This window comes from Antedon mediterranea, chromosome 7 (genome assembly GCF_964355755.1).
Source record: "Antedon mediterranea chromosome 7, ecAntMedi1.1, whole genome shotgun sequence".
NCBI lineage: Eukaryota > Metazoa > Echinodermata > Crinoidea > Comatulida > Antedonidae > Antedon > Antedon mediterranea.
In genome coordinates, this window is record NC_092676.1 from 25,650,813 (window position 1) to 25,672,654 (window position 21,842).

Below are 21,842 nucleotides of genomic sequence, written 5' to 3' on the forward strand. Positions count from 1 at the left end.
ACAGAGAGGAGACAAACCAAAGACAGATTACATACTGTACAATGCCAAGGAGCACAGTCTAAAAGTATTTGTTAGTTTTCACTCAACCATGTCAACCTATTCTTACATTGATAGCACAATAGTAACCGAATAGGCTTAACAAAATCAATTTATTTAATAGACAATAGGTAGCTTACCTATCTAGATTAAAAACTTGAATATCTCGTAGCCTGATTAAAACACAAGAGGATACACTACACTATCAAAGTAATATTTAATTGAAAGACCCCTGCAAAAAAGTAGCTCCATTCAGCATGCAATCTGTTCTATCAATTGAATGACAATTGAAGAATTCCTTTATTTAAATAATCAGATATTAAACCAAACAAAATTGTTTTTTTAAATAATAATAGTTAATTTTTTTAAGCCTAAAGTTAATATGCTAATTTTTCATCTTTCTACTTTAGTTTTTTAACAAATTCTTGGCCAACCCAGGGACATCCTATTATCACTATCAACACATTACTGTACTTTTAAATGTTTTTATACTTGTTCCACAGTCATCATGGTTCATATTCTATGGAATAAGTTGGTTTTTTATGTAAATTCTACCACTGAAGTATGATGCAATAAACGAAATGACATTTGTTAGAGATTTAAACATTGAACTACTGAGTTAATACAGTATTTCGCAACATAATAAGTTCATTAAACTTTACATTCGAATGGAAAAAAAGTACATAACAGTAAGCACAAAGGTAACCAAAATGCCAATTGAAACAGCCAAAGATGAGACAGAATAACCTGTACTGAAGTTAAACTGATTTGTTTTCTTGATGTCCCGCGGAGAAGGCACGTCATTTGAGACCTTGTCGACTGTAGTTTGGCTGCTTCTGCTAATATCCGACAGACAGGTGTGTTAGGCTACATAGTGTGTTTACAAGCAATGGTGCCATCAAACTCACGGAACTACGCACTAGGATACTGAAAAAGCAACTTCTTACAATTCACTGGTGTGTGACAACAACTTGAAAGTGAATACTAAGAAGCTGGCGAGGGTCACAGAATTTTAATGTTTTATCTTTTAATATATTACATTACAGGAATTCATGTTTTTTATGTGTGTAATTCATTTATTATTAATATTTATGTATTTCGATGTGGAGAGCCTCTCGACGGTTATTTTTATTTATAACATTTAGGTGCCTCATTGATTTACTTTTGTACTGTTTTTATATCTTTCTTTGTACTGTATTTTAAATTTGGCGAAATAAATGTATCTTACAGTATAATACCATAGATTATGTAAATGCTGGTCACTTACTCATAGGTAGGATATAAAATAGACATAAAAAAAAGGAAAGATAGAAAAATTAAACAAGAAACAAATGATAAACACAAGATTTTACACACAGAAGATTGTTGAGTTGTTTGTACTAAAAAGTCGAACTTAAATTTAATAATTTTTTGGATGAATATTTTTTATGGATTTATAATTTTCATATTTTCTTAATTGGTCAATAAAAAGGGATCATTAAATTAAAATTGATAGTAAGAACAGATGTTATAATTGTATATCTTATACAGCTGAGGATGTGACTGAGAAAATGTGGTTAAATTATTCATTGCGACTTATTTATTATCTTGCAGCTGAGTTTTAACTGAAATTGCTTATTAGATAGCTCGGTAAAACTAGTTTGTAGCCCGATTTCTTCATGGGTGAAATATGTCACTGGGCTACTAAAAATTGGCTATGATGTTAAACGGCACATTATCCTTAATGTACATTTGAATTATTATTCAAAAGGTAATTCAATCTTTTAATTATTTGTTAAAAATAGAGGGTAGCACAACACATTTATGTAGTCTACACTATCAAACTTGTTTGAGAAAAACCAAATATGGTAGTCATATGCCCTAAAATGGTAGTGATATGACATCATCATGTCCATATATGGGCACATCATGTTTGATAGGGTAGACAGAGCTTTGATAAGTTTGGTGAAACATCAAACATTCTGTTTGTTTTGATAATACACCTTCCTATGGCTTGGCATGTGGACAAATATTTCAAAGAAAAACCACAAGTTTCTGTCTGGCTCCTTGGCTGAAAAATTTGCATCAGATGGTCACTGGTATTTTTAGAAACATTTTAATACTGCTGTCAAATTGATTATGATACAAAAATAAACAGTTTATTTTTACATTTTTGGTCTATTAATAACTTTATCAAAGAACTTAATTCTGTTCAGTAAAAATCACGGGCAAGCCACTCCGAGGCTCTGTTGAGACTTGGGCTAGTGAACTGCCATGCTTTATATAGTGGGTATAGAAATTGTTATTGTTAATTTTGGACTAGCAAAAATGCATGGCTAGTAAAGGGTTAGAAATACTAGCCAATAATAAAGATAAATTGAAGAGGGTTGCCCACACGTTACTGTAAAAAGACTGAAGGGGGTACAAAGGTTAAAGGGCAAAGCCTTGGTTGGGGGTCATGAGCCAGACAATTGGGGAGGTTTACATTGGATTTCACACCATAAAGCCCATAATTACATGACACAAAAAAATATTTGAATGAAAATATGCCGGGAAATATATAATTTATAAGCCAATTTATTTTTAAAAAGTTTTGAGAGACTTACCAATAGCGGGTTAATCAATGGATCACTTCGAAAACCCGCAAATGAATTACTCCGGTTCAGTGACTGGCGATGGGTGCTACTACGGCGCCTTAACGTTCCCGAAAAGTCTTGTAGCCGCCCTAAATAAAACATAGCGAGGTTACTAATGGAAGCGGTGGATAAACGACTCATTGTGGCTAGATTATAAACAAAACATGATGACCGACGTTAATCCTTCCATGATATGACAGATATTAAATGATATGACAAACCATCTTACATATGGAAGAGTTCATTATATCAATAGGGTCCCAAAAAAATTAAAAGGGCAATTAACAATTTAAATACACAATGATTAATTGGTTAGTATATGAACATATAAATACATAAGAACGTATCTGTTGTTAAAAGTATAAAACTTCATTATTAAACGATATTAAATAAACTTTATTAGAAAGAGGATTTAGTCGGCTGTGGCTAGGCCTACATTCGTGATTATAGGCATGATGAGCACATCCGCTGCAAGGTATAGACCCCTGGTATGGCAGTTAAGCTTCTAATTTCAGAAACTCATAGGTTGTTTCTAGGTATCTATCATGTTGCAAGGTAAACAGTTTGCACAGATAGCGTGCTGAGGGTTTTAATATAGAAAGTACTAAATGCTGTCCGTTAAAAAAAAAATATTAATGGTGTTAAAAACAATGTAAATTTCAACCATAAATGAATTACCAATTTTAGAAATACTCAACATAAAATGCATAATGAACAGGGAAAAATTTCATTTAAAAATTTTGTTTAGCAATATTGCTAATCAAACTGATTTTTAAGTCGAAAAACATTGTATTTTTTGCTACACAATTTTCAAAATGTGTAGCAATAAGGTTGTTTTGTTTAGCTTTTTGCTATGCTACACTGGCGAAAATGTTCCCTGATGAACACTAATTTTTACATGATGAATGTTATGTAAATGATGGGTACTTTTCAAATCTACACATCATTGCTGTATGAATTAAAACATATTCGTTTTGTTTAAACCAACTTTTAATTTTAAAAATACTCAACATAAAATTGTTATAAACATGAACACTAATTTTTACATGATGAATAAATGTTATGTGAATGATTGGTACTTTTCCAAATCTACACACCAAAACATCATTTCTGGAAAGATTGGTATTCGTAATGCATTTTAAAGGGTTTTAAATTTGGGGCAAAATTTCGGACCTTAGGAACATTCTGGCGCCAATAAAACACTATTTCAAATTCACTGAAACAAAAAACAAGTAAATAAACAAACGTGTGAGGTGCAGAAGCACTATTGCAGTATTAATGACAAATTGTTACACCTGCCTTAGCCATCAAGAAGATGTTGATGATAGACAGGTGGACAGCTGGCCCTTAAGGCACACCTGGAGGAAAGGTGTGTGTGCTTATTTGTTTTAAGAATGCTCTTCATCTATACATTAATTGTCTATCTGATGGCTATTATAGTTGTAATTAAGGAATAAAATGCATTCATTCAAGATGGGTGATACTATCATGACAAAGTCAGGGCTGTAGCCACCAGTACGTTTGGTAAGGTTTGAACCCGACTACTTTTTCACAGAGGCTTTTGACAACCCAGTGGCTTGAACAGAGATTGTTCCCTTTTTCTTGTGAAAACCGGACCATTTTATTTCTCGTGGCTACATCACTATAAGTATATAGTCACAGACAATTTAGAGAACATTATCGGGTGGGATTATACTTGGATTATATTGATGGGAATTTTGTGTCCATAATTTGCCTAAATTAGGAGGTGGGATTATACTTGAGTATGGGATTATATACTCAGTCATACACAGTGTATACCATGTGACACTATACAGTGAAAATTAGTGGTTAGATACAAAAAAACAACATTTTTCTAAAAAGCAAAACTTTGAATATGAGAAACATTGCTGCAGAAATGATACATTACATGATATGACATTTCGTCAATAAATGGAATTCTACTAAACAAATCTATTCACTCCCCAAACCATACTCACTTTTAAATCTAGTTCTTCTACTACCAATTACTCCCAAAAACTAATATTTAGCGACACGTACGTATGTCAGGCAAGATGGGTATCATCCAATTGCTCCAGGAACAATGGAGGACAACATACAACACATGGAGCTTCAAGTGACATAACTAATTAACATCAAACTGTACTAGATTCTCATACAAACTTTCTCTGTGATGTTTCCTTATTCTATGAGATCTGACTTCTAACATTATTAAGATATTGTGTAAGGGAGATGTAGTTTAATTACCTGCTGTAGATTTCTTTTATAAAGCTCTGTCTACACTATCAAACTAGTTTGAAAAAAAAAAAGTTTGATGTGCCCAAATATGATAGTGATATACCCAAATATGATAGTGATATGCCCAAATATGATAGTGATATGCCCAAATATGATAGTGATATGCCCAAATCATCATGTCCATTTATGGGCACATCATATTTTGTTGTCACATAAAGTTTGATAGTGTAGACAGAGCTTAAAATGTCTGTCAAATTGATTAAAGAATACTTTGACAAAAGAAAAGATGTGACTGCCAGGGTTCAAAAGATTCTGTTGAGTTTTGTTTTGTTGTTGTTTTTACGAGTGGGGGAAAAGTTGTTAATAAAAAGATTTGAAAAATACGAGGATGATTATTTAAAAGTTAGCTAGGCCGAGTTTACTTACACTGGAAGGAAAGCCATTAAATAATGGATTTCAAACAGGAACAGGGAGATGTTACTTACTATATCAGGATGATTCTGCCTGGGCTTTCACTGACTGGTGTGAAATACACTAATACACCAAATTCAATTATTTATTTTTTTAAATAAAGAAAATACCTAGCTTCTACAAAAACACTTTCTTCGTGACTTTCATGTGTTTTGAGATGTTTGACTTTTTTAACATGTCTGTAAATGGAGAGCTTTTTAAATTATCTCAAGTTTATTGAACGACCTCATTCTGTCAAACTGCACATCTTGAAAATGGCTTGATGTGCCAAAATAAATGTTTACACTTTATTTATTTCCGAATAGAAAAGACTAAATGTTTGAAAATTAATTTGTTTGTATCAAGCTCTGTCTACACTATCAAACTAGTTTGACAAAAAAGTATGATGTGCCCAAATGTGGTAGTGATATGCTTAAATATGGTAGTGATACGACATCATCATGTCCATATATGAGCACAACACATTTTTTACTTGGGGTACCCGTGTCTAGGACTCTCTCATCTTCTCCTCCATCCGACACTATTGAGTAAAAAGTGGGATTTATAAAGTACTACTCCTCCCTTATTCGTTGTAGTATTGAGCTGGGATTTGGCATGAATATACTACAGGAACATGTCCTCAAAGCTATAGAATTTTTAAATTTCAAACCGGATGCAGCCATATGACGTCTCAAAGATGGTACCGTATAGCCGTATTTGATACCGAGGTTATTGATGTGTATGTGACGTCACATCCCGTCTTATGATGTCATTAAAGTTTCTTTAAATGCTGTACCCCGAGTATCGCACATTCGTGCTTGTTTGTCACATAAAGTTTGATAGTGTAAACAGAGCTTTAGATTAATTATGATTTCCAAACAGTTAATGAATACCAAATAATTAAAACCATCAATGTTAACAACAAAATGATGCAAAAATATTACTGTACAATATGTAATGTGTTAATTAAAGAGAGCTAATAATAGCTACAACAAAACCCTACCTTCCCTGTCTCTAGCTCTGCTCATCCGAGCCGAGAAACTACGTTGAAAATTCATCACGTTGTTGATTCCTTTTAAACTTCTGTTTATTTGTGGACGAATTTGGAAAATAAATTTGTTTGTAAGTTTACTGGAATAGTTGAGCTGGGTGCCAGTGTCAAGTTCATGGCAAGGTTTGCCTATAAGCGTTCTATGTACTAATAGTACTAATAGTACTACTACTTTGGTATAATTTTTAAACAAAACTACAAGGTCACATAAGAATGTGGACACTTGAGTCAGTTTGTTTAACAGATTTGTAAACATTGTTTAACTAATAGGATTATATTGTGTTCAAGTGTATTAAGTACAGTATAGATAGAAGGTCAGAAACAATGATTTTTGCAGTGGTTTTTCTTTTATTTGTTTATTACAAATCATATTTTTCTTTTATAAAAACCATAATGTGAGATTATTTACTGATTTAGCACATAAAACAAAGAAATATATATTATAATTAGAATATATAAACACAACAGGCATAGAAATAAATTCCAAACCGCCCGGTGATACACTGAAAATTATTTAATTAAATTTTGAAACGATAAAGATGAGGAAATCTGGGAGAATGAGAAAAAGTCGCCCCAACCGAGACTCGAACTCGGACCGTCTGCTTGATATGCAGTTGCCCTAACCATTAGACCACTGGGGCTTTCATGGTATTGTTCTTTAACTCGATCGGATAACGACCCTTTAACATTCTCGGCGTGGTACGGTTGGAACACAACTAGTCCTCAGTTGTACGCACGCGCACCAGAGATCAAATTGATACGCCCTCATTTATAATTCAGTATATTTATTCACTAAGCAGGATCTCGAGAGATACTTTTATATATAAACACAACAGGCATAAAAATAAATTCCAAACTGCCCGGTGATACACTGAAAATTATTTAATTAATTTTTGAAACGATAAAGAATATGAAATATTATAAATAAAAAATCTATATTCTTAGAATCTTATGTAATGCAATTTAATTTACTAATATTATTTTTAATGTAAATTTGCTCACATTACTACTACTACCAATACAAGCTAACAAAAAAATAAAATGTCAAATTTGACTATCTTTCCATTAAATACCCCATCTATCTATAAATAAGACATCTAGTCCAGTTTCCCTGTGCTCTAACCCAATTTATGTCTTCATGTTTAAACTAGAGGGCATCATTTACAAGACCACTCATTTTCACAAGCCTACAGGGAGACAATAATCAATAATTTACATCTCTCTGTAGGCCTACTTTTTGGTAATTCTATGGAAGGGCTGCTACCAGCTGAACAATTCAAAAGACAAATATAGTACAAACGATACTTACATGTGCTATACCAACTTCTCTTATGAATACAATTTAATGCCATTGTTATTATCCCAAATTCTCTAAATGTCCGCGTTTAAAAAATATTTTAGTTTGCAATTTCGAATTAAGTAAATACAACTTAGCATCAATTTTTGAATCTGAGCATAGTAATATATACGAAAAAAGAAAAATGTCGAACGCGGCAACGAAAATCTTTCAACGAGTGTCCAAATAGTAGTAATAATTAAACACGAGGATAGAGTGAGAAAGACACTAATCCACTTCTTCTTGACACGTCGGCTCCAAGCACTCTAGTTCACTTTTTACTGCAAATGCTATTATAAAAAATTAATAGCTTAAAAAAACCACAGCTAATGGTCACACTTGCCGTACAGAGGCTTTCATGTGCTATTCAAGTGTAATGAACGGATTTAAAACAGGATTTTGCAACTCACCAATAAAAAATCTCACAAGCTAACGTCACATATTGCGAATACCTGTCAAGAAAAAGAAATTAAAATATGATTAATTATACTAATTAAGTTACAACTTTACTTAGATGCATGATTTATAAAATGTTAAAATTCAAATTAAACACACACTAGTACAGTAGTGTAAATTAAATACTGTATGTCTGTGATGACTAAGGTAAAGTAACATAAAACAAGAAATATTTCTTACAAAAAACGCTGCTAGCTTATTGAAAAATATTTTTTATTTCAAATGTTTTTTAATGTGTCATTTTATTGTCACATAATAGTTATTTTGCCTGAAAAAAATGTAACTTAAAGCAACAAATACTTAAATTGTCTGTCAGACAATGGTTTTTGGGTTTCTTTTCTTTTTTTATATGTGAATAAATATTATATTTTTGTTACAGAAGTGAATACTCAATTTCTGTCACTTTAGTTAATTTTATTGCTAAGGTCAAATCTGGGGGTCACTTCATCACCCTAGATATTTCAATTGTGAAGTATCCTATTACAAACACAAACTTTAATTGACTGTTTCGATAATAATTCAATGAATATCTGACACTGACAGTGAATATAGGGATTTGTAATTTTAGCATGACATGTCCTAATAGACTCTTTCCCAGCCGTTTTTTGGGTCTACTGTGAATCAATAAATCATAGTGGAGTTTCCATTTTCACAAAACTGTCTGTCCTTAGAACTATAACTGCTGCTTGCTTTAGCTTCTGATTGAGTAGTCCTAATGGGACGTAGCGGGCTAGAGCAGCAGCGTGAAAAACTAACTAGACTATAATTTATATCAAAATTTTTTTTCTTAATAAATCAGACATTGTTGAAAGAGGTGAGATATGATATTACCAAAAAAAAACTATGTTAGTTTAGACAATATTTTAACAGTTTTTGATCATCAAAACAAAAACACAAACATGGGCAACAGCAGATGATTAAAGTAAAAACTGATAATTAGTGTAGGTTCTAGACAGAGTTTTGACTTTATAGTAAAAAGATAAATATTTTGGCACATACTGTGTTTCATACGTATACTACCTGAGAAAATCAGACTGATGGAATAACATAAACTAGACAACTACAGACTTGCGGAAAATCTAACCAATCAGACGATAGTTGCAACATTAAGAAATGTGCACTTAGAGCAATTTTGCAAGAGGAAGTAAGATTATATAATACATTCCTTTAATTCGTGACATTTCATAAATAGGACTACGAACCGAAATAAAACACATCTAAATGGGAAAGTTCTAATTAAAGATATGGATACATGCCACAGTTTATGGTTTATAAGTCATAAGGGAGATATTACATGGCTAATGACAACATAAAGGTATTGCCATTTATGACACATGCACTTATTCTAAGAGAAGCATAAAATCTAGCATACCTGTGTCGGGAATGTGAAATTACCTGTAAATTATTACTTGAAAAAATGCTTGCAAAAACATTTTTATAGTACTTCATTTGTATGTTTGTATATATTAGGATAATTTCTACAATTTTTTAAATTATAGTCAATCATTTTATTTAGCATTATAGGTATACCAACACACCATGCCTTTTGATTTTCAGGAAATCTTTAGTTTGGCTCATCTCATCTCATCTGTATCTTTCAAATGGGATGCCAATCATATTTTAAAATAGCACGCCCTCTTCTGTGGCCTTCTCTGCGTTTTGCCGAGTATTTCACTTAGTTTTTGACTAATTTTTTAAGTAATTATTGTTATTACAATTTGAAACAGCGTTAATATTTTTCTTCAGTATTAAAAAATAAATGCAGAATTTCAAATTGCGCAAATCATGTATAAACATTTGATTACAACCTCATCATATATCAAACCATATGCCTAGCTAGCAGTCTACACCAAGATAAATTATGCTAGGACTAGGGCTCGCTTACAGTGTATATCACTTTCCTCGTCCCGTAACACACCACAATATTATAGTACTGTATAGACTCTAGTCTACCACCTCCTAGGCCTATTATATTTAAATTACATAGTTTGGGCCTGGGTCTACTTCCTACAGGAAGTGATCTGGGCCTAGGCCTAGCTAGCCTAGCTAGGCCCTAGCTAGGTATAGACAGTTTATCCCTTTTCTTTTGTGGAATATATTATCACGCAGTGTTTCTGAAACATGTATGAATTTGTATGTTTATATATAATACTTACTAGGCCTAGATATAATAGATTTCTAATTAAAGTATAACAACAACTACAACTGAAAATGCAATTTTGTACTTCCCGGTGTGATGGGCATTTCTTCCCTGATGGCCGGTTGCAAATTTTGGTTGTGAGCCCTCATCGATTGGAAAAACTACGCAAGTTTATTAGTCTTATTATTTTAATGAAGTTGAAACTACGTGGCTGTACATGAGAGGCTAGGGATTTCAATTTTTCAACCATCAAAAAAGTGCATGCGAGCGCACATTTTTAATATTTGTTAGTTTCATAAAGATATATTTTTTGTTTATAATAATAATGGATGCTCAAAGTAAGACATCTCAAGTTCCGTTATAATATTAGCTTATAAACTACCGATGTTTGGTTAAGTATAACTCAAGGATAGTCTATATCTTGATTGAAAGGCTAGGCCTAGGCTAGCCCATCTCATTATGTATGATGAACGTGGTGGTTGACACTGAGACGACCACAGCAATGTTTGGAGTAGGCTCGTGTGCATGTTTTCTGTTTTGTGATATAGGCTAGGCCTAGCCTAGTCCTACCATATCTATACGACTTTCAATCTTATTCTAAAGATAGAGCATAAATGAGACTAGGCCTAATGAAAAGTAAAAAGTATAGGCCTTTGAAATTGAAATAAATTAAAGAATAGATTAAAAAAATAAAATCAACGTGAGTATGTCATGGACCATGGCAAAAAAGTCCATGGTCCATGGAGTGCTGCTACTGTACATTTTACTCTCTTTTTATTGAGTACATGTGTTAGGCCAGCTGAACTCGCCATCATCATCATCTTAATTCGCCATTGCCAGCACTTGTCCAAGTATTAATAAGATCTTAACCCAATTTAAAATAGCAGAAGAAGTTTTATCGTAACCAACATAAAACGTGACAGATTTCAATCATTTTGAATCTATATAATAATTATATCATGGTAAAATATTGCATAAATATTTATTGATCTGTTTTTAGGTGGTTACCATAGCAGCAGTCATCCTGGAATAGAACCAATGACTCTTGGTTCTCCAATTTCAAGTGGTAGTCAACATTCCAATACCGCCTACCTCCCAGGATTCCTAATGGGAGATCCCACACCCACAGCATCTGTAAGTATTGTGTGGCACAACGAACGTACCCACAGTTAGTCTTGACTAATAGTTGTGATGCATAGAAACAAAGGAAGGGTCATAAAAGCTATTTAGGTTGTTAATCGACTCATTACCATCATGCAAGTATATACTGACGTAGTATGTAAAATTCAACTCAACATTTTGTACTTAAACATTTTGTACCCACTGTTAATAAAGCAAGTTTTCTGACCAAAAACATCTACATCATCAGTAAAATGTATTAAACTTATTAAACTGTTCATTTTTTTTCAGCCATCGGCTAATCGGCTGTGGTCAACTAGTCCATCAAAAGCTCTCACGCCATCAACACTTGGACCAAGGGACAGTACACCAAGATTTGATAGATCAGAAAGCAGAAACATTACAAGGTAAAAAATGATTAAGAAATGCTAAGAAGTGATTAAGGAGCTTGCCTTTAATAATCCCTCAGAAATTAAACCTCTGATTGAAACGTTTCAACAAAAATAATAAAATGCTATCAGTCATATGTAATATGTAAGCATATCACTACCATATTTGGGTATATCACTACCATATTTGTGCATATCACTACCATATTTGTGCATATCACTACCATATTTGGGTATATCACTACCATATTTGTGCATATCACTACCATATTTGGGTATATCACACTAATCTATTATAATTATTAATTGCTCTTTTTCCAGGGGTTCAATTACCCATACCCCTAAAGATAAATCTGGAGCGCCACCAGTGGCCGGTCTCTTTGACAACGTCAATGCGATGAGAGGAAGTCCAGCAGTCCACACATCCTATGCCGCATCACCTGACAGACGACAGGTAAACATTTTATTCAAAATATTGTAAAATTTGCAAAATTAATTTACATAACACATGTAATTATAAACTGGTATTTAAATTGGAAGTATAAAGAGTGTTGTATCAAATTGTGCAATTTATCATTTTGTACAATATTTTCTTCTAGATGGATTCCAAGGGCCATATCCCACCGCCTTTATCCGCATCTTTTTCAAGAACTCCATTATATAGCTCAGTTGGTAAGCATGCATAGGTCCATGATTCTTATATTAATCTATAAATAGTATTTCATGATTTTATAGCAAAGAATATCCCTAGTCTCAGGGTATTCAAATATACACTTTCTTGATAGGTACGCCAAGTCAGGTGCAATCCCCAGGAACTGGCAGTTTCTTCAGCCATCAAACACCCACCCCAGCATCACCAGCTCAAATTGATCCATTTTATACACAAGGGTGAGTAGTACGCAATGACCATGTTTTTTTGTAAGAAGTCTACTACAAAGTCAAGTAGACCACACACAGTCTATGCAATAGTAAATCTTGATGAAATTTTGTTATAATTTATTTTTGTTGTTGTAGAGAATCAATATCTTTAGGAGATCAACTGAATGATACATGGGTAACTGTGTTCGGGTAAGTCAATATTAAATACATTGAAAGAAAGAATTTTTAAAAGCCCTGCCAGATTTTCACAGTCAACAGCACAGCTCTCTTACATCAGTCATTCATTCATTCATTTGTCAAGCTAGTTTAAAAAAACACAAAAATGTTAGCATACTGTAAATAGTTCATGCTTTTTATTGTTTATATATATATATATATATTTATATATATACCGGGCGGTTTAGAATTAATGTTCTTTGCCTATTGTGTTTATATATATATATTTATATATATACACATCAGGCAATGAACATTAATTCTAAACCGCCCGGTGATATACTGAAATTTAATTAATTAATTTGAATATGTTTATTGTATTGTATTGTAATTGTTGTTCTGTAATTTTTAATGCAAGCAATGGAATTTCCAGAAATGGATGAGAATAAAATTTGAATCTTGAATCTTAATAAATAACAATAAGCAATAATATAAAATTGAGTTTCTTCTCGTTTTTTGTGTTCATATCTTATTATGCTAATTACTTACTTATTTACATACACATGTCCTATTGGTATATAAGCACTCTAGGCGTTGTTTACTGTTCTGATGATGAGAATAGTTTCTCGAAACATGTCACATTTACATTTTAAGGCAATTTGCCTTTTTATTAAATGCCTCGTTATAGTCATCCTAACTCGCAAGTTTGGTGGTATTATGCATGATATATCTTCATATTGTGTTTAAAAACTTTTCAAAACTATTTATTTCTATGTAAATATGTTTATTTTGTAGAGTACCCTCTGCTGCCGTATCATTTATTATTCAGCAGTTCTCGCAATATGGCAATATTGTCAAACATGTGGTAAGTATTCTGACTCCACATCAAATAATTTAATTTTGTATATAACTGTGTAAAGAAATAGATGTGACTGTCCACAACTATGACGATGACAACATCTTTTCTTTGTTCGATGAAATTACAAATGATAATATAACAAATAAATATATTGTTTTTAACAAAGATAAATTCATTTTATTTAATTCATTTTATTTTTTATTCTAAATTTGTTTGTTTATTTTATTTTGATTTTATTGTTACATGTTTATATCTTGTCATGTTTTATTTTTGTTGTTCAGCTTCGACTGGATGGACCCACCCTTGTTTACCACATTTTATTGAAGTAAATTCAAAAAATTAAAAGAAAATAGGAAGATTCTTGAAGCATAATACATATAAAAGAAAGAACACCATATTCTTATTTTTATTATAGGTCTTTTTATTCTCATCCAAATCTTTTTTTATATTATTATCTGTGTTAATTTTATTTTTTTTTATTCTTAGGTGGCAAGCAATGGAAACTGGCTTCACATTCAGTACACATCTAAAATTCAAGCAAGGAAAGCGTTGAGTAAAAACGGAAAGATCTTTGGCAATAGTATCATGGTTGGTGTCACGCCCTGTATAAACAAGGTAAATTACATTCATTTCATAAACATTTATTTCTATTAATAATGCATAGAAAATAACAATAACAAAATAATTCAACCAAAAAATACCATTAATAGTGGATTTTACAAGAAGAAAAAACTTGTCACATCAAACAAATGGACAAAACAAACAAAAAATAAAAATTCAAAATTAGAATAATTATATCAAAATGTTTTTTTTTTTTTACAGAGTGTGATGGAAGGAAGCAATAGTCAAGCGAATGTTACGGGTCACTTAACTCCTTGTACGCCCTCATCTACGACGTATAATCGCAATTCAACAACGCCAGTTAAAAAACCCATTCGACCTTTAACCTCTGCATATAAAACAGTTAACAGTGAAATTGAGGTATGTAATGTTTTTTTGTTGAATATACATGCAGTAAATTAAATATATGTAACAATGCAGGAATGAAGTCAATGAATTAAGTGTCATTTTTTTTTATGTTTATAGGTTGTGCCTGACAGCAATACGCCAAAGAAATCAAATAATGTACTTACGAAAACGATGGAGTATATGTTTGGATGGTAGTGGATAGCAGGTGGTAGCATTTACACAGCCAAACAATATTTTATAGTGATTTTTATGATTGAAACAATTGAAAAATGAGGGAAAAAATACAAGATATTAATATAGAAAAATGTGTAAACATTACCTGACCTGCTGATTAGGCGGCCATGATCTGTTTTTTAACTTTTTTAAAACATCATATGTGTAAAGCTCTGACTACACTATCAAACTTTATGTGACAACAAAATGTGATGTGACCATATGTGGACATGATGACATCATATAACTACCATATTTGGGCATGTCACTACCATATTTGGGAACATCACACTAGTTTGATAGTGTAGACAGAGCTTTAAACATTTGTTCTTCATAAAATTGGTGAACATTTATGAGCAACTTAATGTAAATTAATATTCATGTTTTTCCTTCATGTTTGTGTCATTTATAATGTTTTATGTGTATTTTTAAACTAGTTTAGTTGTATGGAAGAATTTATTTATTACTGCTAAATTTAATACTCATTGAAAATATAATAACAATTCATCACACTAATTAATTATTATAGATCTAATCATGTCATTTAATAATGTTTTTAAATATGATGTTTTTAATCCAAAAAAACTAGGAGTGGTTAATCACATGTATGACATTTTACGAGTTTTTTGTATATGGATAATTCTGTTCTCATTAAAGCATATTATATTTAATAATAAAAGAAATTGGATTTTAAGTCAGTTTTTTATTTCTTTTTGTCATAGAATGTATTTTTATGTAGCTATAAAGACCATAGCCACTAGTACAGTTGGTAAGGTTTCAACCTGACTATTTTTTCACAGAGATCTTTGACAACTCAGTGGCTTAGAGATTGTTCCATTTCTCGCGAAAACCGCACCACTTTATTTCTCATGGCTACATCACTGTATTGCATATAGCCAGTATGCTAGTAAACTACAATTCTGTATGCCTACAGATGTCCTGTTTATTTAACAATTAATAACAGCCAATCACCTTCCATCAGGGAAGTATGGACAATTACTACATATTACTTGATATGGTTTTAGTTTTGTATCTGGAAAAGACCAATAAAAGATTTGGTGTGGGGTACTGCGTGTATGTTCATATTGCATTAGTTGGTCATTAAACAAATTGGATTTAAGGATTATGAATTTTAAAAATGGAAAAAAAGGTCTGAAAGCGCTGTGAAAAACAATTCTCTTAATCCCATTAAGCATACTACTTAGTATACTAGTAGTTACTACAATGATGGAGAATTTGTTCAAATTCAATTAGAGAAAATTATAGAGGGGGTAGTTGCATTTTCTGCCCGTCTGTGACGCGTGACGTCAGGACTGTTGACCTATGCAAATGAGATTGACCTTGTATGTCAAGAAAGCGGTTACCGAAAGTGTCGAGAAAGGTGAAAAAATACAGGAACAGTGTTGAAAAGAAGCAGAATTTGTCTTTAATTAAGTCATTTTCCTAGATTCAAGACTAACAGAGTGCACATGAATATATGCCGATATGTTATCAGGTAAAAGAAAATGTCTTCTCTTTGTAAATAAATAGTTTGCAGTCGTTTTCTAACCCACCTCTTTTCTTACTGCAACACTTTAGGCAACCAGCTGGCTAGAAGGACAAAATCAGCAATCACCTTTCAAAATATGTAGATTTAGTGTCAAAATATGTGTTATTATCACTAATATTTATTGTTTATAAGTTCAGCATTGAAAACTGATTGTTTTAATGTAGCATAGCATGCTTGGAAGTTGGTATTATGTCTGCTATTTCTAACGCAAACTTGGAACATATTTTGACAACAATTTGATGCGAGCCGTGGGTGTCTAGGCCTCTCGGACCCATTTACGCAGTGGACACTGGTAACATTTGGGCGTTGGAGAGAACAACAACTGCCGCTTCTCGGCAAATTGACATTAGCGATTATCGTGTTTTCCTATACTGAAGGGATTAAATTACAACTCTATGTTAGTTGATGTTATGGGTTACAGTGAATACCAGAAATACTCTTACTAAACTTGATTTGATATGCGATACTTAAATTGTAATATAGACTATACTTTTAATTTAAGGGTAAATATCTTGACTGTGTTTGTCCAGTACTGCAATTAAGATACAGTTTCCCCATAGATTTTTTTTATTTAATCATGTAATTCAGCTGATTGTATAATTGTCTTTATTTGTTAATTGAGTGTGATCATCCTTTTAATACCATAAATTCTATTTATCAACCAACAATCAATTTATATACTAATTCATTTATTTTGATTCTTAGTTTCATCGCCCGTTTTGAAACGTCCATCTCCAATAAAAGAAGAAGTAGAAGACATTAATTATTTTGAGGTTAGTATAATATATCATTTTTATAAACCTTTAAACAAATATTAATTATAAGCTTTATAATTATATTTTGCATCACCAAATAGGGTATCCATCGATCCAGTTATGTTAGAGAGAGTTTCTGGTTTCCTGGTATTGGGATAATTGCCTGTAGTTATGGTTGTGATCTCACTGTATATTTACATCTTGTAGACTATGTTCTAAGCTTTTCTTAGTAAAATAATTTTTAACATTTTAACATTTATTTGATTTTCAGCATAATAAAACAAAGAAACGTCGGACAATGACAGATTTCAACACGTTTTGTACATGGGTGTTAGACTATGAGGCTTCACTTCAAAAGAGAGAGGTAAATTAGCAAATATGAGTATATAAAACCTAGAATAAAAAATATACAATTTTGTAATATGTACAGAGTTGAATTTATTGAATAAACGAAAAGGTTAAGTTCAACCAAAAACCCATTGACTTCCAGTAAATGTGACTAATTTTTGCTTTAAATTACAGTTTTTATAGGTAAATAACTTTTTTAGTTTATCTAATTTTTGGTAAAAGTGAATAACTATTATGGAACATCAAAATGGCATTTTCAACAACAACAAAAATTGAAAAAAATATTTTTTCAGGGGGACAATATATCTTTAAATGAAACAGTGATACTTTTTCTCTTCGCAGAAATCTAGAAACTACAAGCGTAGTCATATATGGAACATCAAAATGGCATTTTCAACAACAAAAATTGAAAACAAATATTTTTTCAGGGGGACAATATATCTTTAAATGAAACAGTGATACTTTTTCTCTTCGCAGAAATCTAGAAACTACAAGCGAAGTCGTAGTCCTCAAGATAGTGAAGGGAACAGCATTGCAAGTGGATCAGAGATTAGTGTACCTTGCTTACCAACTAAGAGAATGCAGAGCCAAGGTTCAAAGAAACTCAGTAAGAGAAAAATCTTAGTTCAGAATCTAGATGCAATACAGTAGTATACAGATAATGAATGTTTATATGAGTTGATTAGGGAGGGATATTTCATGACAGAGTGAATAGTCTCCCTATTCAACAAATACAAAATAGTCCTTATTTGACACCTCTACTGTTTTAAAGTAAACTTTATTTAATTAATACATTGCTTTCATTTTGAATCAATGCTACATAAGTACCATTAAAGATCACCATTAAATATCACTTTAGTAAAACTAATATTGAATGGCACGTGATTTAATTAACCAAATCAAATGTGTGTCAGGTGTGTTATCATATTTAATCATGCCCTTTTTAGCGATGTTGTTTATTCATATATTGCATACATTTTATGTTTTTTCTTGCAGATGAAGATTGGGAACTAGTAACGTGTTACTGCAGTAAACCATTTGCCGGACGCCCCATGATTGAATGTTCCGAATGCCTCACATGGATTCACTTATCATGCGCTAAAATCCGCAAAACGAGTGTTCCCGATATTTTTATTTGTACCAGATGCAGGGACTCTAAAGTTAAAGTACGCAAATCGTTCCGTGTTAGAGAGCCAAAGAAGCATTTTACGGAGCTCTATCCAAAAACATAGTTCTTATGGTACTACAACTTTAGAGCGACAATGAGACAGGGTAGCACATTTTCACAAGAATGAACATTTCGTGCAGCTGTTTTATTGTCCTTGTAAATATTATATATAAAAATATTTGATAGTTTAAGCAACTTTATCGAATGGGTAAAATCAGGTAAAGAAAAATGTCCCCTGAAACGAAGACCAAAGAATCATAAACAAAAAATTAATTGTGATATCTGGACTGTAAAATGTTGGTGTCATGTATCAACAAGTTTTAGGGGCCTTTCACACCTGTTCCGGTCCGGCGAATCAAACGCCAATGTTTCATTTTCACGACGCTTCACGCGGCCAAGCACCAATCGATGTGCGCGTAGCCGCGTAAAAACGAAACATTGACGTTCGATTGGATTTGTCGTCACGGGACCGTGCCGGAGCAGGTGTGAAAGGCCCATTAGGGGTGATTTTAAGACTGTTCACTAAAACACAGTTCCTAATAAGGTATTCATATTTACACCTGCCAACCTGAATATAGAATTTTAAAACAAAAATTTTTTACAGTCCTGATAATCATAATATTTTGTTAAATTTGCAATCTGATACTATGATTAATGATCTTATGAATTCTATCTCTTATGCTCTTTTGATTCATTAGCCTTAATTAACTGCATTTAGTTAAACTAAGAAAAATTTCTATGTATTTTAAAAGTAAACTAATTTACTTGCTTATGTTATTGCAAAATAAATACAAATATGATAAATTTATTTATAAATTCTTGTTGGGAACAATGTAAAAATTATTATACTGCAGTATAACTGTATTTTGTTTACTCTTTAAAGCTGTTTATGAAATCAGCAAACTTTTTTTGGGTAATCATACACAATTTTTATTGCAGTGACTGCCTCATAAACTTTTATATTGAAAAAATCTAAATCCATTTGTTATTACAGTTATATGTAGTTAACTGCAGTAGAATAATTTTGACATTTTACCTTAAGCTTTGTCCACACTATCAAACTAGTTTGACAAAAATTGTGATGTGCTCGAATATGGTAGTGATATGACATCATGTCCATATATAGACAAATTACATCTTTTTGTCAAATCAAGTTTGATAGTGTAGACAGAGCTTAAGAATGTCTTTAATTCATCTAATTTTCAGGGGACAAAATATCTTTAATATAGTTTATCAGTAGAAATATATTTGACTTCTTTATTTTACTCATTGTAAACTTAGTAATAACTTTTTGCCTCTAAAGAAAAGGGAATAGTGATTTTTTTTTATTGAGCGTATATTGTCAGGTCACCTATTTTTATTAAGACTTAATGCTTTTTCTAAATAGATTAAAACATGGTTTTCACATTAAAACAAGATCATCTCCGAAATGTTGGTGCTACATTTGACTTTATATGTCCCTGTTAAAAACATAGAACACTGCCATTACTATTATCTTTATATGAATTATTTGTAGTAAGTAATTTCTTACAATGCTAATTGCTGTAGCTTTTATAGACTGAAGCATGTAATGAAATTGTCCCAAAAAAATGTCATGTAAAGCTTGCCGTGTGCTAGCATTATACCCGTCAGTAGCGTAACTGCTATGAGCACTCATTGACTAAACCCAGCGCCCCCGAGCATGAGCCGTCCACTGCAACTAACCAGTGTTATAGGGTTCTTAAAGCTTTGTCTACACTATCAAACTAGTTTGATAAAAAAAAGTGTGATGTGCCCAAATTTGGTAGTGATATGGTCAAATGTGATGTACCCATCAAATTTTGTTGTCACATAAAGTTTGATAGTGCTACAGACAAGGCTTTAGGAGTGCTAAACCAGGGGCTCATTGCCTGTGAGTGATACCTGTTTTTTCATGAGTATATTCACAGTAAGCTATACTTCACTCACACTTCTATTGCTAGTAAGTCACTAGGTATAGAAGTGTCTCTCGGATAACATACCTTCCACCACACAGTTGGAAAATTAGCGTAAAAGTTATTGACTATACCCGGGACTATACCTCATCACTGATATTGAAAACTAGTAAGTTTTAGGTGTTTATAAAAATAGTGTCATGTGGATTGTTGATTATTTATAAGAAAATAATGATATAAGAATTTAAGAAAGTTTTTCATTTTAAGACGTTGATTGCATTAAGTTGTAGACACATTATAGTCTATTACAAAGTACTATATTTAATATAGCTACAACAGTGTTTTTATCTTAATTATTTTTTTTTTTTGTATATCTAAACACTTACTGTACATAACAAATATTTTGTTCATTTTAACTTATTTTGTTTTAATTTCCCTCTTTAAGAACTAACTGTGTTTCTTAGAAACATTCTCTAAAAAATATAAAGTTTGAACTTAAGGCCAATTATGTACTAACTTGTCACATGTTTCACTCGATGGCTGCGAATAAAAATGTCAACAAATTGTAATTATGCAGTATATAAATAATTAAGTTTCAATAATAATAAAGAAGTAAGCAAATTAAGTTTTTAAAAAAATAACATTTATGGATATACTGTATATATAGCTCTACTTATGCAAATAAGGATGGTGTGGTAATTCATAATGTTGGTTATTAAAATACTGCTGTATCAAATTTAAACAAAAAGTTTCTTATTCATGAGCAACTCACAATGTGTTCGCTTTTGTTAGCTCCACTTATGTACTTTAACAAATCATGTCTCTTGTTTTTATTTGTTTCATTTATTTAACTGTATTATTTTATATTCTACTAGTGCCTTCAGTCTGTGTAGATGTACATTAGTACTTTTATTTTATAATTATTTCAAGCTATTTATCATAATATACATAAAAGCAAAAGAAATTGAATAAATTTAACAGGTTTGAAAGAAAGAGAAATATTTGTTTTTACTTTTAAAGATGTATTGTCCCTTGAAACACAAAAAAAGTCAAAATATACTAAATTTTTATTGGCCATATCAAAGTAATATTAAAGTTATTGACTTAGTCGCGATTAAAAGTAAACAAAGATTTTAAACCATGAGTATACATTATGCATGATGCTAATTAGGATTGTTTACAACTTGTCACGGTTGAGAAGGT

At 31.8% G+C, this 21,842-nt stretch overlaps 3 protein-coding genes across 3 annotated transcripts in view; 2 read left to right on the forward strand and 1 right to left on the reverse strand.

Moving 5' to 3' along the window:
• The window catches only part of LOC140054461 (rho family-interacting cell polarization regulator 2-like), a 42,867-nt gene extending 40,015 nt beyond the window's left edge, over positions 1–2,852 (reverse strand). The window contains exon 1 of the mRNA XM_072099453.1: positions 2,622–2,852. Coding sequence (XP_071955554.1) covers positions 2,622–2,792 — 171 coding nt within the window. The 5' untranslated portion in view covers positions 2,793–2,852. The remainder of the gene's footprint in view (positions 1–2,621) is intronic.
• A 7,703-nt stretch (positions 2,853–10,555) lies between these two features.
• LOC140054630 (nucleoporin NUP35-like) lies at positions 10,556–15,412 on the forward strand. Its single transcript, XM_072099695.1, has 11 exons — positions 10,556–10,660; positions 11,323–11,456; positions 11,733–11,848; positions 12,152–12,284; positions 12,430–12,502; positions 12,616–12,718; positions 12,845–12,898; positions 13,661–13,730; positions 14,211–14,339; positions 14,547–14,705; positions 14,811–15,412. The coding sequence occupies exons 1-11, from the start codon at positions 10,648–10,650 to the stop codon at positions 14,886–14,888; spliced, it is 1,062 nt and encodes a 353-aa protein (XP_071955796.1). The 5' UTR covers positions 10,556–10,647; the 3' UTR covers positions 14,889–15,412.
• An 843-nt stretch (positions 15,413–16,255) lies between these two features.
• On the forward strand, positions 16,256–21,613 carry LOC140054179 (PHD finger protein 23-like). Its single transcript, XM_072099073.1, has 5 exons — positions 16,256–16,401; positions 17,161–17,228; positions 17,482–17,574; positions 18,036–18,165; positions 18,555–21,613. Exons 1-5 carry the CDS (start codon positions 16,392–16,394, stop codon positions 18,788–18,790), a joined length of 537 nt encoding a protein of 178 aa, XP_071955174.1. The 5' UTR covers positions 16,256–16,391; the 3' UTR covers positions 18,791–21,613.
• Positions 21,614–21,842: the final 229 nt, after the last annotated feature.

Coding starts and splice junctions, on each gene's coding strand:
- LOC140054630 (XM_072099695.1), top strand. Junction 11,457..11,732: donor ATCCCACACCCACAGCATCT/GTAAGTATTGTG, acceptor ATTTTTTTTCAG/CCATCGGCTAATCGGCTGTG. Junction 12,285..12,429: donor CATCACCTGACAGACGACAG/GTAAACATTTTA, acceptor ATTTTCTTCTAG/ATGGATTCCAAGGGCCATAT.
- LOC140054179 (XM_072099073.1), top strand. Junction 17,229..17,481: donor AAGACATTAATTATTTTGAG/GTTAGTATAATA, acceptor TTTGATTTTCAG/CATAATAAAACAAAGAAACG. Junction 17,575..18,035: donor CTTCACTTCAAAAGAGAGAG/GTAAATTAGCAA, acceptor TTCTCTTCGCAG/AAATCTAGAAACTACAAGCG.